This window comes from Miscanthus floridulus, chromosome 1, assembly GCF_019320115.1.
Source record: "Miscanthus floridulus cultivar M001 chromosome 1, ASM1932011v1, whole genome shotgun sequence".
NCBI classification, from domain to species: domain Eukaryota; kingdom Viridiplantae; phylum Streptophyta; class Magnoliopsida; order Poales; family Poaceae; genus Miscanthus; species Miscanthus floridulus.
In genome coordinates, this window is record NC_089580.1 from 50269756 (window position 1) to 50286710 (window position 16955).

Genomic DNA, 16955 nt, shown 5'->3' on the forward strand with positions numbered 1-16955 from the left:
ACTTATATCATTGTATGTATGTTGTACTGAGTTGAACGTTCCAAATGATTACATGCATCAGTGTTACTGATTACTGATTTGAACTATCGGTTTCTTCCATTATCGTGGTGTTCCATTTCTGATTTCTCGACATAACTGTTTTCGTTTTCCCCACGGCGTTTCCGATTCCGAATAAAAATACGAAATCAAGAGTTGCTAGAGTTTTTTTTTTTTGACGTTCCCCACCATTTTCATCCCTATTTAAGACAGACAGTACTTCGGAAGGAGCACGAGCGTGTGCTTAACGTTGTTGGTACCCTATTCCAAAAAAAGGAGCATCATCGCTTCATGCCTTCGTCGTGGAACACTGGAAATTTGAAAGGCGAAAGCCAAGCGATGAGCCCTCCCCTCGCCGAGTCAAAAAGCGTATAAAATGTTCCGTGTCCCAACATATTCCCCCTCCCGAGTCCCAACTCCCAAACTCTCCAAGTCTCAACAGTTCGTCTCCCCACCTCCGTTTCACTCCCAAACTCTCCAACAGTTCGTTCCCATCCCCGCACACACGCGCGCGCGTTGATTCGAGGCGGCGCTTGCATTGCACGGCGTGTGCCGTGGAGGAGGAGGCAGCGGCAGCGCAGCCGTCGTCACCACCAAAAGCTCCGCATTCTCTCGTGCACGCGTCCCTAAACCTCCCTCGCCCCTTCCCCTTCTCCTTCTATATACCTCGCTGCCATGTCCCGCGCCGCCGCCGGGGAGGTGGTGATGGAGGAAGAAGAAGAAGATCCGCCGCCGCCGCCCTGCGACCCGCAGACGCAGGCGAGATGGTGAGTGCGCCACCGCGCGCTGCGCGTCCTGCCGCTCGGCTCCGCTCCTCGCCCGCCGCTCGCTCCTCCCCGTCCCGTCCAGTCCCGTCCTAATGTGGGTGCCCGCCCCCGCAGGTACCAGCTCGAGGCGCTGGAGCGCGCGCTGGCCGGGAACACGCTGGTGTTCCTCGAGACGGGCGCCGGGAAGACGCTCATCGCGGTGCTGCTCCTCCGCCGCTTCGCGCACCGCATCCGCTCCGCCCCGCCGCCCTCCTTCGCCGTCTTCCTCGTCCCCACCGTCGTGCTTGTGAGCCAGCAGGCGCGCGTCATCCGGGCGCACACGGACCTCCGCGTCGCCCAGTTCTACGGCGAGATGGGCGTCGACTTCTGGAACGCGGACAAATGGCGCGACATGGTCGACGGGGCCGAGGTGCTCGTCATGACGCCGCAGATCCTCCTCGACAACCTCCGCCACAGCTTCTTCAGGCTCCGGGACATCCCGCTCCTCATCTTCGACGAGTGCCACCGCGCCATCGGGAATTCCCCGTACGCCTGCATTCTTAAGGTCACCCGAAAGTTGGAACCATGCTTGGCTATTTTTGTCCCCAACCGACCCTCTTGTCTGTTGGCATGCACATTTATATTGATCTGGTTTCCAAATCGCAATTCAGTTACGAGCTTTGACCTTTAAGGCTACGTCTGCCACTTGCCCACTTGTATCAATTCAGGAGGTCCTATGTCTGTAACTCTGTATGTGTACTTCTAGGTGGAATCATGATTGCTTAGATTTTTTTTTGGGGCAAATTTCCGTTTCAGTTAAGAGCTTGGATTTTGTTGCCTTCTTTTTTCATGTATATCCAACAATCTAGTTAAATCTTTTAGTGTGCCTTTTTTCTGGTAGGAGTTTTATCATCCGCAATTGAATTCTAGGCCATCAGATCCTATTCCAACTATATTTGGGATGACAGCTTCTCTAATTGCAACAGGTAAGGAGGATGCGGCAATATTCTTTGTATTTGTATATTTATATGTGCATGTGCATTTCATTCTCTCATTAATTAACTCCATTGTGGAATTTTCTCCACAGGTTTGGCGCGTGTCAAATATTCAGAGAAAATATCTGAGCTCGAGAATCTCATGAATGCGAAGGTCAGGCTATATAAGAACACCCACACAACTGTACTTCTATTTATATCCCTAATTGGTAACATGTGACAACAACTTATGCATTTCCCTTTATAGGTGTACACTGTTGCCAGTGAATCAGCACTATTGCAATACATTCCATTTGCGACTACAAAGATAGTTGAGTATGATGATTATATCATAACGTCTGAGTTCTATAGCCATACTATCCGTTGCTTGAACAAATTGGAAAAGAAGGTACTATTATATGCTCTAGGAATGTCCTTTTGCTGGATACATATTGACTATGTTACTCTGCGTCACCCAGTATGTATTCCAGGGGCCTTTCGCAGTGCATTCTGCATTATATTATGATTTAGACAACATTTAATTTGTTATCAATACTCTAGAATTGGAATCTTATGATTTAAGATACTACAGTTCACAACAAAATTGTTCGGTCTTGTTTGTTTTAAAAACATTTTCTGTTTGATGCTGAAATTGTAAAGGGTGCTACAACTACATTAGTTTATTCTGGCTCCTAAAGTTCTAAACGGTATGCATGATTGCACCTTATATAACTGGTTCGCAGTAGAAATGATATAATGAATAATGCACGTAAAAATAACTAAGTATGACTTGTGAACTTCGACTAGTTTAGCAGGAAAGACAAAGCTACATACTAGTAAGATGGCTAAATATTACAGGCATAATGCTCTTGGTAAGTCACATGATAATGCTAGGAATATTTGTTGATATTTAGTCCAATCGAATTCGAAGTAATACTCAACTTTTAAGGGATTTTGAACAAATCTTTATTATTCATTCTTTTGTTTGTTATACATGTGCAGCTGTGCAACAATGTTCCCATGGCTTTATATTTGGAAAAAATGCAACAGCTTTACTGACATATCCATATTGCTTTTTATCTGGATTTATGCTCATGATGGGGCAATGGAGCTTTTTAGTGTTTTCTTTTATAACTTTCAATAACTTCTTTCATCATGTTCTGAGTTGATATGCACATGAATTAACAGTGGTTACATTATCTTAGCATTTAGAAACCCTGAAGGAGAAACTGCATGGTTCACTTCTGGAAAATTCAGAGAAAAAGATAAAAAAACTAAATGCAATGTTCTTATATTGCATATCTGATCTTGGAGTATGGCTGGCAGCAAAGGTATGAGGATATGTAATGTGCACGTTTTTATCATTTTGATGCACTCCTAAAAATGCCTTTAAACCTTTTATCAGGCTGCTGAGATTCTACAATCAAACAAGGAAATCTGTGTGTCCTTTTGGGGCGAAAAACTGGATGAAAAAGTTGAAGGATTCATTAGAAACTATGTCAGAGATGTGTATAGTGATCTCTCAGAAATTATATTGAAGATGACAAAGAGGGGCGTACAACGTAATGTCATCCTTCTTCATTCCTTGTTTCTTCGATGTACTTTTTCCTGATGAAAGTTTTGACTTAATATGAATTACTCTGTGCAACTATTCTGCCACTGCTATTCAATATTTTTAACTCAGCCTTTATGGTTTATAAATCATTTTGCTGATAAGACGTGTATCTATAACTACTACTGTGCTATTTGTGAGGTGTATGCAAATATTTATCACTTTATCAATTCATTAAATAAAATACTAAACTCAACCCCAGGAAGAAGATGGCACCTGCCCAACCTTTATTATTAGAGATGTGAGCACCTGGGTTTGAACTGGGGCGTGCGGCCTCTCGACTGAAGGCTATTGACTGAGCTATTGCTCGATTTGACAATTTACATTATTATTAGATATGCACTTGTCCTTAGTGTGTTCTTGAGTTATCTATGACACTGTCCAAAAATGTATATGATGTGTTTTATTTTTACATTCTTAAAACTAGTTTTTGAATATTGTTTGTAGCTACAAAATCAATATGGTGCAAAAGCATTTATTAAATCTATTTATATGATATTTATACCAGATGTTCAATCTTCTGAAAGCATGCACACCCTACCTGATTGGATGAAGGGAGTATCAATTTGTGAAATGTGTTAAATATGATTCATTGATCTTCCTGTCATATTTACATCCGTCTATACAGGACATATTGGTGAGGACTTCACTGAGGATCTGCAAGATGGGTTATTGACATCCAAAGTTTATTTTCTTATCAAATCTCTTCTGGGGTATAGGTGAGAATATGTTTGGATCTCAAGCATGTAATAGTTTACTCCCATTGCCTTTGAAGTAGTGATTTGCCTACAACAGGAACGCATGTATAGATTGGGGCTCGCCGTACATGCAAATCTAATTCAACTAAAGTTGTATATCCAAATAAACGTACACTAGCTTGTCCAATTGATCTTATAGTGTTATGAACCCGAATGTCCAGCTGGATGGTTACTGCCTTGCTCGTATCTTGATGTGATCATGTTCCATGCACTGCTACTCTGCATGTGGCCATGACATTAATTGCTAATGAAATGGTATGGACAGCTGAAAATTGTTCTCTCTCATTGTGTACCATGATTAATCTCTCGCTCCCTCTTGCAGGCATATGCAAGATTTGAGGTGCATTGTTTTTGTTGACAGAGTCATTACAAGCATTGTGTTGGAGGCTCTTCTGTCAACTATTAATCAAATGTCTGGATGGAGTGTTAGATACATGGCATCTGGGAGAATTGGTGGTTTGCAACATCAGAGTAGGAATAAGCATGTGGAAATCGTTGATTCATTTCGGAGTGGAAAGGTTTGCCACTAATGTTGCCCTGCTATGGTTGTCCTATTAATAATTGTACTGATGATAAAATGGCATCCTGTAGGTGCAAGTGGTTATTGCTACATCAATCTTGGAGGAGGGACTGGATGTGCCAAGTTGTAACTTGATAATCCGTTTTGATCAGGCAGCAACTGTATGCAGCTTTATACAGTCACGTGGTCGTGCTAGGATGCAAAATTCTGACTATGTTTTACTTATTAGAAGGTATGTTTTCCAGTTCTGTAGGTGTTGTTTCCTGAGCAATTTTTTTCCTTTGAGGTTCAAGTTTTTTTTTTAATTTTTTTTGTCGTCGAAAGTATACTTTGGTTGTTGTGTGTTTTTTTTTTAATTTTTTTGTCGTCGAAAGTATACTTTGTGGAATTGCTCCTTTGGTTGCTCACCCTGAACATTTGGTCAACTTGTTGGGTAGTATGTTTGTTGTGGTCGTCTTTTTGATGGTGTGTGTGACATGTCTGTTTTCTGTTTCGATGGGGAGGAGTTTGTTGTGTTTGGGAGCAGGGTCCGTTCTCTCCTTTGTATTTGGAGTAGGCGTTTGCGTCTTCCTGTTCTTTTTCTCCTTATTGAAGTGACACAGCTCTCGTGCGTCGCTTTGAGAAAAAAAAAGTAAGTTTGTTGGCTGGATTCACCAATCACCATTTTAATTGCATGTGTGGGATAAAGAATGTGTTTCGTTGCAGTGATTTGTTAGTGTAGGCACAACATTTCCTGTTTTAATTGTATGTTGTGAATTGCCGAGTGCGCTTTTTGGTCCCAGTGGCTTAATCTGCATGCCAGTGTGACTGATGGTGATACGAGAAATATCATGAAGGAACCTGCGTTTTATTCATTTTAGGTTGATTTTTTGTTCCTGGTGGTACCATCTTCATTTGTTCTCAATTCGAGACGTGGTTTCTGTTTTACTATTTTTCAGTTTAAGACCCTGTAATCTGTGTCAAATTTTGTTGTCAATCTTATTTGAGTGATATTGTTGGGTTTTGCATATTGCTTTACATGATTATTGAGGTTTCTCTATGTTTCTGTATCAGGGGAGATGCCAATGCTCTTTATAAGACAGAGAAGTTTCTCGAAAGTGGACAAATCATGCGTGAAGAATCTCAGAGATTGGAATCTACTTGTTGTCAGCCTCTTCCCAACACTCTATGCAATAAGGAATTTTATCGTGTTCAATCTACTGGAGCAATTGTGACTCTGAACTCTAGTGTTGCATTGATTTACCTTTTCTGCGCAAAGCTACCATCGGATGAGTCTGTTTTCTTTCTTAGATAAGGTTTTCTTTTGGTTCATACAACAAAACATTTCTTGGTGCAAATACTAACAGTTTTTACCAACATATGCCAGGTATTTTAAACCTGTACCAAGATTCAATATTAACAAGGCATTAGGTACATGTACGCTGCATCTTCCAATGAGCAGTCCTGTACAAACAATTTATGCTGAAGGAGAAGTTTCTATGATCAAGAAGGTTGTTTGTCTCAAGGCCTGCCGGGAATTACATGCTGTTGGCGCTCTCACAGATTCTCTCTTGCCCGAATCGAGCGTTCCATGTGAAGATGAACCTGACATTGGTATTCCTATTTCTTTGTTAATAAAAAAATGAGTCCAGGCTTCATTTTGTTGCAGTTATTGTGAATATATTTTTTATTGTGATTGCCTACACTGATATTTTCGTACTTGCATTTATTTGTCTGATTTGTAGTTGTAAGTTGTAACTATCCAAAACTTCTAAACTCAACATACATATCTTAGGACTTGGGTCATATTGGAGGGTGGGATCACGCATAGGGCACAACCGCACTGGGTAGTATGGCTTGAGAGAGACTAATATATTAGCTAAGTTCAATCTGATGCTTACAACTTCAAAATATGCCTTAGTGAGGATGCTGGAGTTAGAGAAAACTAAAATCTGCAGGTTTAGCATAGAAGTAAAATTGTTGTCTAATCAGGCACAAACAATATCAGCATATAACATGATCCCTACTTCATGATAGTGTTAACTCATGGCAAATTATTATGTTGCGCATGTCAAAATCACATTCATCATCAGCTTACCTATTTTATTTTACCAAGTCTATCCTTGTTGTTTACATGTTTTCAGTTGTCTGAAATCAGGGCTGAAAATGATCAGAAACATATAAGCTTTATGGAAATAATGTTTGGTCAGTCGTGAATTTCCACACTTACCTATGTAACTGTTAAGTTGCAATGTAGGGGTGTGTTATTAGAAATATCAAGTTTTGTGTATGGCTAGGATAGGGAACGGTCGCAAACGGTACCATTTTCTTGGAAACGATACTCAGTTGGTTGGGAATTTTCATCATCGTATTCATCCCTGCCTGAAATGTCCGCTATTAAGTCAAAAGTGCACTCGTTCGATCCATTCCAATTGGGTAATCAGTTTGGCAGCAATTGAATTGTATGTTATACTAAGACTGTATTAACTCTCGTGATGTAGTTGTGGACAAATACAAAAATGGGCAACCTGACTACTTTCCAGAGCAATTAGTGGATAATTGGTTGTCTTTTTCTCGTCGTGGCTTTTACTATTGCTACATGATCTCACTGGAAGGTTGTTCTGAAACTACTCCAGCTGAGATAGTATTAGCTGTGAAGTGCGATATGGGATCTCACTTCATCTCGAACTCATTCAAACTGTGGGGTGTGCAAGATGATTTGAGTTTTACCATGAGATACGTTGGTATCATTCATCTCAACCAGGAACAGGTAGGTTTTCACTCAGTATAATTTTGTTCTGTAGTCACCATACCATCTTTTCTTGGTCTCTTTTTGATAAGTGAAAGTATTTTGGACCCTTCACCTTCATTATGAATGCACCACTCCTGCTCAGGTAATTGCCGCGAGAAGATTTCAGACAACGATTCTTTCTTTGCTTATTAGTAATGACCTTTCGGAGGTCAGCAATTCTATTAAGAACTTACTTGAAATGCCAGTATCTCCTGGAGCTGTGTATCTACTTCTGCCAGTGGTTTCTGGAAAAATTGATTGGTGCAGCATCAAATTCTCAGCCTCAGAAATGCCTGAAGCTACTAACATGGATATGAGACACTGCCATCCTTGTAAAGATACTGGTATAGTGCAGAGTCTGCAGACAAAAGATGGCCCTTTCTGCCGGTGCATGCTTCGAAATTCTATTGTCTGTACCCCACATAATAGCATGTTTTATGCTGTTTCTGGCTTTCGTCTTGACTTGGATGCTAATTCGCTTATGCCTGAGAGTTCTCTTAGCTACAAAACCCATTTTAAGGAAAGGTATGTTTGTCTTTCCTTTGGTATTCTTTATGTCATGCTCCCATAAGCTGTAGAAATTATCTTTATGTATCTTATTTGTTTTACATTCTCTAGGCATGGCCTTGATTTAACATGTGAAGATCAACCTCTCTTGAAGGCCTGTAAACTTGTGGAAGTGCGGAACTTCCTCCACAAGTGTAACTATAAAAAAGAAAAAGGTTCCTTTCTCTTGAGAAGAGTATTTAGTTGTGTCTGTTACCATATCCATCATGCTGGGTATTTATACCATGTGCTGAATCAATTAGTTTGTGCTCAAATCCTGGGAGACGGGATGGGAAGACGCCCGTGCCTTCCCTGAACTGTTTTCTCTTACATGTGACCCTCACATTTGCAAAAGCTAACATAATTGACCTGTGGAACATGGGTCCATGATATTTGTCTTCATTAGCACAATGCATTTCTGCTTTAATTCATGGATGGTCTGCTCATAGGTACCATTTGTGTACAAAATTTCAAAAAACTACATCTGTGTTCATTAGTACAATAATCTTCTGGAGGAAGTAGTACTCATGCTGCTATCAAGATTATAGAAGCTGAATAATGGAGATATGACAATCTTATGTCTTTTTTCTTCTTAGCATAGCTAAGCAAGCTTCTTAGAATAAAGGAGTCGGAAGATGTATCCTTGTGGCTGCGGGAAGGCCTAAGGCCTGTTTCTTTCCCTATGGCTTTGCGAGGGGCGGTTTGTGGTCAGCTGTCTTGAGAAGTTGGCAGTCTGGCATTTTGTAGTGTAGACCAGTAGGTCGAGTTCCGTAATATTCTCTAAAAATTTGAAAGTTTCAAATAATGTTTGTTTTTTTAACGTAGCTTTTTTGATACTCTAATTAAATTAACTTGTTTGTTAGATGACTGATTCCATTATCCTGTTTCAGAAAGAAGCCGTAAGAATGCGGTTGAATTGCCACCCGAACTGTGCATAGTTGTCATGTCGCCGATGTCAGCAATTACTTTGCGCAGCTTCACGTTTATTCCTTCTATAATGTACCGTATCCAATGTATGCTTCTTTCTATGAATTTGAAAATGCAATTGGGTCCGAGCATGCAGCAGTTTGACATTCCAGCACTAAAGGTTCGATTCTGTAGCAATTTTCTAATCTATGCATTTATGCATAATATAATGTGGCTACTAAGTCAGCTTGTTGCTCTCTAGATGTGAGAACATAACTCTTGATTTAATGATTTCCCATATATACTGTTTTAATAGTCTATTACATTGTGAAAATAAAGGTTCTGGTCACGTATTCTTCAGTTGTATATTGCATCATGTAGCATTGGTTCTTGTCATCATGTTTCTTTTTCCAAAACTACTTGTCTTTATGTTTCACCCCTATGGGATTATTCTCAGATGAGTTCTACAATCAGTTCAGTTGATGACTTTGCAAATAGGAACTGGCAACTTTTTTATTTTTGATACTTTTAATATAATTTTACATTATAAAAGTATTTTCATGAAAAATCTAAGAACATGGACCTTATCTAGTCAATCTATATGATTATTTAGCTATTGATAGTTGAATCTCAACCAGTTTTGACTCAAAGCTTTCTAATGAACTTATTTGCGGTTGGAGTATCTTAACCTGATCAAGATGCAGGATGTGCATGCTGCTTCATATATTTTCTTCGTAAATATTCAGTAAAGATTGGAGTGACGTACAGTGGTTGATCATTTCTTGTCACCAGCATGAACATTCTCTTCTATGCATTGTCTATTCTTATTTTTAACCCTCGTTTATTGGCTTGCAGATTCTGGAAGCACTTACAGCAAAGAATTGCGAAGAGGAGTTTTCACAGGAGTCATTAGAAACACTTGGGGACTCTTTTCTCAAGTATATTACAACTCAACACCTTTTTGGCAAATACAGACATCAGCATGAAGGCATGCTAACCAAGATGAAGAAAAACTTGATCTCGAATGCAGCTTTATGCCAGCTGGCCTGCAGTAACAATCTTGTGGTACTCTTACCTAACCTGTCTTCTTTTTTAAAATCTAAAGTTCTGTTTGTTTACGTGAGTCATCCCAAGAATCGTAGATTTTCAAATGTGATCTACTGAATACAGCAGTTTGGATCAGCATAGTATCAGACCCTGATTGTATTGTATATTATACCTGAGCAACTTAAGTCTAAACTTGTCAAAACCAAGCTCTAACCTTCTGAATAGCACTGAACCACAGTTCATCAGCTCCACCTAGTCTACATGCTTGCTACAACCAGACACCAGACAACTTCCATGTCCAGTGAGCTCCAGCAGTCTGACCTTAGGCCACTGCTGGCCAAATTGCCAGTGAAATTGCCTCCTCTTTGTCCACACTGCTCCAATCCAGTTCCAATCAATGCCACTACTGACCATTGCTTCGTCCTCGTCACTGACAGTGAGACCCACACTGCTGTTGTTTACTAGAATTTTCCTGGGCGAGGCTTGCGCTGCTGTCATCGATTGTGGAATATTGCTCTTCTCTGGTGCCCAGACCAAGCAAAGGTGTGGCTTGGGGTCAGGGATCAGGGACCTGGTCATTCTTCCTGGCAGACAGACTTAGGGGGTGTTTGGGACTGCTCCGCTCCACGTTTTTCAGCTCTATGCCATGATTTTTAGCCAAACGGTTTTAGCTCCACGCACTCTGTTCGAGGAAAAAAGGGTGGAGTTGTGAGAGCACCTAAAGAGGCGCTCCACAAACTCCAGTTTTTTGTGGAGCTGCTCCACGGTGGAGTTTGTGGAGCAGTCCCAAACGCCCCCTTAGATTGTGTGTCTTTGATGTCGTTTCCCACATAAAAGCACGGGCAGATCTTTGGTGCCTTTGCCTGTGGTACTGCTGCTCCCATGCAGCATTGGGTCATGCTCATGGAGGTGCCCAAATACTTGTTAAGCGCGCATCCAGCCGTCCAGCTGCACCAGATCCCAATCCTCCACAGCCTGCAGGCTCATTTTTCATGCCATTTAATACATTGACACAGTCCCCAAGTTTGACTCATTTTTGCACACGTGTGTGGTTTACATACACAGGGTGGAGTCATAACTTGATATGTGTGGTGTCTTTTTGGTAATTTTCAGGGTTTGTGCATGCCTGTATTCATAAAAGTATTTTGGAAACATGTGTCGCCATACACAATCGCCATCGACAATGACATGCTTACCAGTAGCTTGGTGATAACTAAATCTGGCTCAAATTTTAAAAAGCTGCTTAGATAATTCTGTACCAATCAGCCATTAACGCAATGTGTCAATGTTCTCTGATGAAACTTGTTTCTATCAATTATTTGCCTTTTTTTTTTGCTGTACTGTGTGTTTTTCCTTACCAATTTTGCATTTGTTGTGCCTTTTGCTTTGTTTTCAGGGATACATTCGAAGCGAAGCTTTCAACCCTAAAACGTGGATTGTTCCCGGGGTTGGCTATGACATATGTGGTACGAGTTTGAGGAAGCTAAAAGTAAGAGAATCGCGGATTCAGTTGAGGCATTAATTGGGGCGTATCTTTGTGCTGCTGGTGAGCAGGCAGCATATATTTTCTTAAAATCTTTAGGAATGGATATAGAGTTTAACAAAATGCCAGTTGAAAGGATAATCACAATCAAACCAGAAGAGTTTGTTAACGTTAAAAGTTTGGAGCTACTGCTTGACTATAGGTTCAATGATCCTTCATTGTTGATGGAAGCACTGACACATGGTTCATATCAGATTGCTGGCACTACTGCATGTTATCAGGTTGGTCTGGAAGCCGCCAAACACTTCTCTCCATCTACTTCGTTAATTTCTATTTATTTTCCAAAAGTTCCATGGCTACTTCAGTGCAGAGGCATAAATCTGCTATTATAACAGAAGTATCTTTAGAATAAATAATCATGTTGCAGTCTCTTATTTCGTTATACCATAGTTTATGAGATGAAAATCAAAGTGCTGGGGTTTAGGGTTGAAATATAGAAAAAAAGTTTAAAAGAGTGGAAAAAGTGTCAGACTTGAGCCGTATAGGAAACGTTCACACATAGTGGAAGCAATCATCAAGAATGACCAAATGTTAGACACCAGGGTGCGGCAGGCCCCCTTGGGCTGCACGTCCTAACCTTGCTTGGGCCCTAAGTGTACACAGGATTAGAATTGATATGATTGAGATATTACAGGCAAGGATTACCGTTGATTGGTTCTGTTTCGATAAGCCAAATGCCCCAATCCTAGGTCTTTCTTGCCTATATATGTATAACCCATGACCCTCAACAATCAATCTACTATTCCCTGTGCCAATACTTGTTACATAGTATCAGGCTAGTCGAGGGAGCAGAAATAGGATTTTTAATAAGGGTAGGCGAAACAAGGACATTGTTAAGTAAATCATTAAATTCACATGAGATATTTTCATAGTATACCTATTTGGTGTCATAATGTTGACAATCTTCTCTATGAACTTTGTTAAACTTAAAATAGTTTGGTTTAGGACAGCGGTGTGAGTGTGTGCAGGTCTTGTATGGGTTCTTACCACCATTTTTCTTCTTAAGATAATGTAATATAATGATATGCGGCTCTTCTTCATCTTTGAAAAAAAAACATGTTTTTTGGAACATAGAAATACTGCATAGGATGTACCGAATAATAATCTTTTGTCTTAATGAAAACACATGGCATTTTTGTTTGCACAGTGCAATTTGTATCTTGAGTCCCTTAGAAGAAAGAGTTTCTCAATGATAATGGTTTATTGTTTCCTATATTTCCTCAGAAAAGAATATTCTCTAAATGTATTATATCATCTATTATAATAAATTTGATACTATTGAAGTTACAGCATGTAACGATTTTATTGAGTTACTTACCGCTTGATGCATTTGTGCAGCGGCTCGAGTTTCTTGGAGATGCTGTATTAGATCATATTTTTACTGATTATTTCTACCATCAGTACCCTGAATGCACTCCAGAACGGTTGACAGATCTGAGATCTGCTTCTGTGAACAATAGCTGCTATGCTCATGCAGCGGTAAAAGCGGGATTACATAAGCATGTTCTTCACTCGTCATCAGCACTGCACAAAAGGATGGCTGACTACCTCGACAAGTTTGAGCAGTCATTTTCAGGTCCATCACATGGTTGGGAAGCAGGCATCAGTCTACCCAAGGTGCACCTTCTTCACTGTTTGTTCCTTCTAGGTGGCTAATAGACTAATTGTTTGACTTGTAGCACTATAGTGCATTTTCAGTGTTCTGTTGCCAGGTTTGGGAAAAACCTGACCTTTAGCCTGAGTGGTAGTAACCCCCTTATTTATAGTTTCTTTTTCACCTTGACTACGTCCTTTGAAAACAGGCTGAAACATATCACAATTTAACTATTAGTCGTTTACAGTACTTCCTAGCAAGGAACTAACTTGATTTTACTATTAACCAGGAGATAATTGTGGTTCTAACAAAACAGCTAATAAGTAGAGGAAGTGCCATAGTGGCTCACGCCTCAGCTTTGCTTGGCCAATCCCTAAGACTGAGTCTGTTGGTGGTGGTGGTGCATCTGATCAATGAAAGTGCCCTTTAGTCTGCCAAATTTTTGACAATGTGTTTTTCCCTTGAACATGCAAGACAACTGCATGCGGGCTATGTTAAGAAAACGGTGTCCATCAAACACGCCAACAAGAAAACAAAGAACCCCCCCCCCCCCCCCCCCCCCCCCCACACACACACACACACAAACTCACACCAGCACACCTAATGATCTACACCATCACATAAGAGGTGCAGGGAGAGGGAACAAAGGGCCTGCTTGGATGCAGGCCAAACTCCGCCAAGCACCACCGCCACAGTTGTGACGTAAAAAAACGTCGCCACAGTTAGGCGAGCCACAGCACAAAAATGAACTGGGTTTCCGTGTGGCTGCCACCTCCTAGGTACGAACCAAGCAGCAGCCAATTATTGTAGTGCGGCCATAGTTAGGCGTGGCTGGTTGTGGCGTGCAACCAAGCACGCCAAAAGTCACTCACGCATACATGCGCTAAAATCTGAAGCAAGTCATGAATGCCCTTAGCTCCAGCCAGTCACCATAGCTGAGCTTCATCCCAAACCTTGCTCGACCAAGGTTAAACTTGAGGCAACACTTAAAAACAATGCATTATGATGCTTCCACAGCCACTAACATCCCAGGATAACAAGTGACTTGAAGCCCTTTCGTTCAGAACAAGTCCGACCTTGGCAATCCTTAGGCTATGTTTTGTGTTCGATGTAAAGCTGATATAAGCCCAACTAAAAAAATACATTTTGCTTTTTGAAAAGCTAGGCTAGTGCCTTCGATCCAAACATAAATAAAAAAGAAAATGCCCTAACACAGGACACTGGTTGCATAGCCTCCACAAGTATTGATTAATCTTAACAAATGGCTTGTTCATCCTTTTTCCATTTTGGAGGAACATATAAATTTTACTACAGGACCCTTTTCACTCCTGTTGCTAAATGGATCATTTTCTTATTCACATATATGCAGGTTCTAGGTGATGTAGTTGAATCTATCGCTGGTGCAATTTACATTGATGTCAAGCATGACAAAGAAATTGTTTGGAGAAGCATGAAACGGCTACTGGAACCTCTTGTCACCCCCGACACTCTTGAGAATGATCCTGTGAAAGAGCTCCAGGAATTTTGTGATCGCAAAGCTTACACTATGGAGTACACGGTAACTCGTGAGAACGGGGTATCCTCGGTGGTCGCAGAAGTGCGGGCTGAAGGGACTACATACAGGGCCACTCGGACAGGCTTCTCTAAGCTTGACGCCAAAAAGTTGGCGGCCAGTTCCGTGCTCCATGATGTGAAGGTTGCGGATAGAACGCAGTATTCTGCAAATGGTATCAGCAACACTTAAACTTCATAGCTCTACGGTAGACTTTTGTATAGATGTCATAGAAAGCGTCGAATCAGTAAGGGTGTGCCGGTGCCTACGCACACTACGGCCTTCCCTACTTTTGTTGCCTCTACGTCTACGGTCACACTAAAGCTGTAAAGAAATGTTTAGAACTTCTTACATTCTAAATTATAAGTCGCTTTGACGTTTTGGTATATCCATTTTACTATACATCTAGATAAATAATATGTCTAGATATATAGCAAAATAAATGAATAAAAAAATCAAAGCGGTTTATAATTTAGAACGGAGGAGATAAGAATGAAGATAGAGTACCATATCATTGCCTCCCTTATTTTATACTAAGTAAAGACCGCGCGCGAAGGCAGAGGATTACGTTGCTGGTATTTGTATGGATTGGATACGCCTTTTTGGTGTTGCTATGCAAACGGCGAAATGACTTTGTTTTGGGAGCACAAAGACTGTGTCTGGTATAGCGAGTCTCTGAAGATTACAAAGTCGCAGCCATCGTGAAATGACATGGGATTTAGTCGAGGCACAAGCACAGTTTTTATATACATAGATGTTTTTGCAGGGTTCCACAAAGGTTCCATGGAGATGTGTCTCTTACGACAGCATGAAACGATCGTACGAGTTCTACATAGCGTTGTGTTCTACTTTTGATACAAAGTAAAGCAACCTGAAGACTATTCTAGTTAACCGACAGTACACTGACCAATGTTTTTAAGTTGTCTAGTCGAACCCGGTCGTCATGGGACCGACCGACCGACCGACCGACCAAGCGACTAATCGTGATTACTCGTCAACCAGGCCGATTAGTTTAGTAGAGTGGATTGCTTCTCTTTCCTTTGGAACCAGAGAATAGCAGAGGGACAACAGTACAGCACAACAAGCAACCTAGCAGTCTAGCAGAGAGCCAGAGAGGCTGCAGAGTGAGGGATGGGGGAGGAAAGATGATGGAGAAGGGAAAGGCACATACCGTCGTCGAAGCAGCTCATCATGAAGACCGCGGCCACTTGACCTGGCATAGGGCGCCGTTGGCTTCACAACTCACCAGAGAGGATAATAGTGTGCGAGGGAGGGGAATAGCTCACGAGAGAGGGAATCGCGCGCGGGAGGTAGGAAACGCGCACGTGGGAGAGTGGAGGCGCGCGGGAAAAAATTGCGACCGCCCTGCGTTTGTCACCGTGCGTGCGTGCCTCTGGTGTTTTGAGGTGCCTATTCTAACCCTAATAGGCCAAATTGAAAGCCCAATAGGCCACATATAGGCCCGGTTGAACAGGCGAAAAAAAAACAGAGCAACCACATTGATCGTTCATGGCCTAGTCGGACGACTAATCGTGATTAGTCGTCGACTAATCGGATGACCAGCTTTCTGGTCGAGCTAATCGAGTCGGACCTCCTAATCGAACACCAGGGACTGATTAGGACGAGTAATCACGATTAATCGGACGACTTGAAAACATTGACTCTGACGACAGTATCAGCTAGTTCAGGATAAGTTATATTGGACCAGTGCACCATGGCCTGCATGACAGCTGCATCTAATTGAGTTATTCGCAAAATGGGGTCGGCCCTATACAACCTAAGGCGCCATTCCCACGCATACTGCAAAAGGCTGAGGTTGCAATCTTCTAGGTCGACTAGAAATCATGCGCCGCGTTGCCACGCCCTGCCTGTGTCTGGGCCAATCTGCATACTGTTGTGTGAGTCTATTTGGAGACTATATGTTGTCTTCGCCACGTAGTAATAGAACGGATTGCATACGTACTGACGTGTACGTGTACAACCTGATTAAGGAGATCATTCTAAAAAAAACAGGTATGATGTGCCTAACTGCCTATATGAACTTGAAGAGAGGAAAAAGAAGTTCAAAATATACGATAAGATAGTGTAGTGATTCAGAAAAACAAGTCAAGAACTCAGTGATAACCAAAACAGACGTGTCAACATCTCATGAATCTGATTTTGTATATGTTGCAGCATATACTCGATCGATACCACAAGGTACCACATGGACATACACAAAGAAGTTGCTAGAACTCCTATAATGACTGCAGCATATGCAATGGCTACATAATTCTTCTCTTCCAATTCTGTCTTTTGTTTAGAAATTGTGTAAGACGGGAAAAATCAGAACGTGCTCTTTTGGGTATGTA

At 41.4% G+C, this 16955-nt stretch overlaps 1 protein-coding gene across 1 annotated transcript; it reads left to right on the top strand.

Moving 5' to 3' along the window:
* Window positions 1–448: 448 nt before the first annotated feature.
* LOC136517281 (endoribonuclease Dicer homolog 2a-like) lies at window positions 449–15163 on the top strand. The gene is given in 21 exon segments (XM_066510856.1): window positions 449–803; window positions 918–1347; window positions 1684–1768; window positions 1870–1931; window positions 2025–2165; window positions 2962–3087; window positions 3162–3318; window positions 3997–4087; window positions 4449–4644; window positions 4718–4878; window positions 5700–5918; window positions 6013–6239; window positions 7127–7395; window positions 7520–7941; window positions 8035–8138; window positions 8853–9049; window positions 9724–9933; window positions 11312–11396; window positions 11399–11679; window positions 12797–13075; window positions 14422–15163. Coding segments are annotated over 21 exon segments (4209 nt in total). The 5' UTR covers window positions 449–711; the 3' UTR covers window positions 14797–15163.
* Window positions 15164–16955: the final 1792 nt, after the last annotated feature.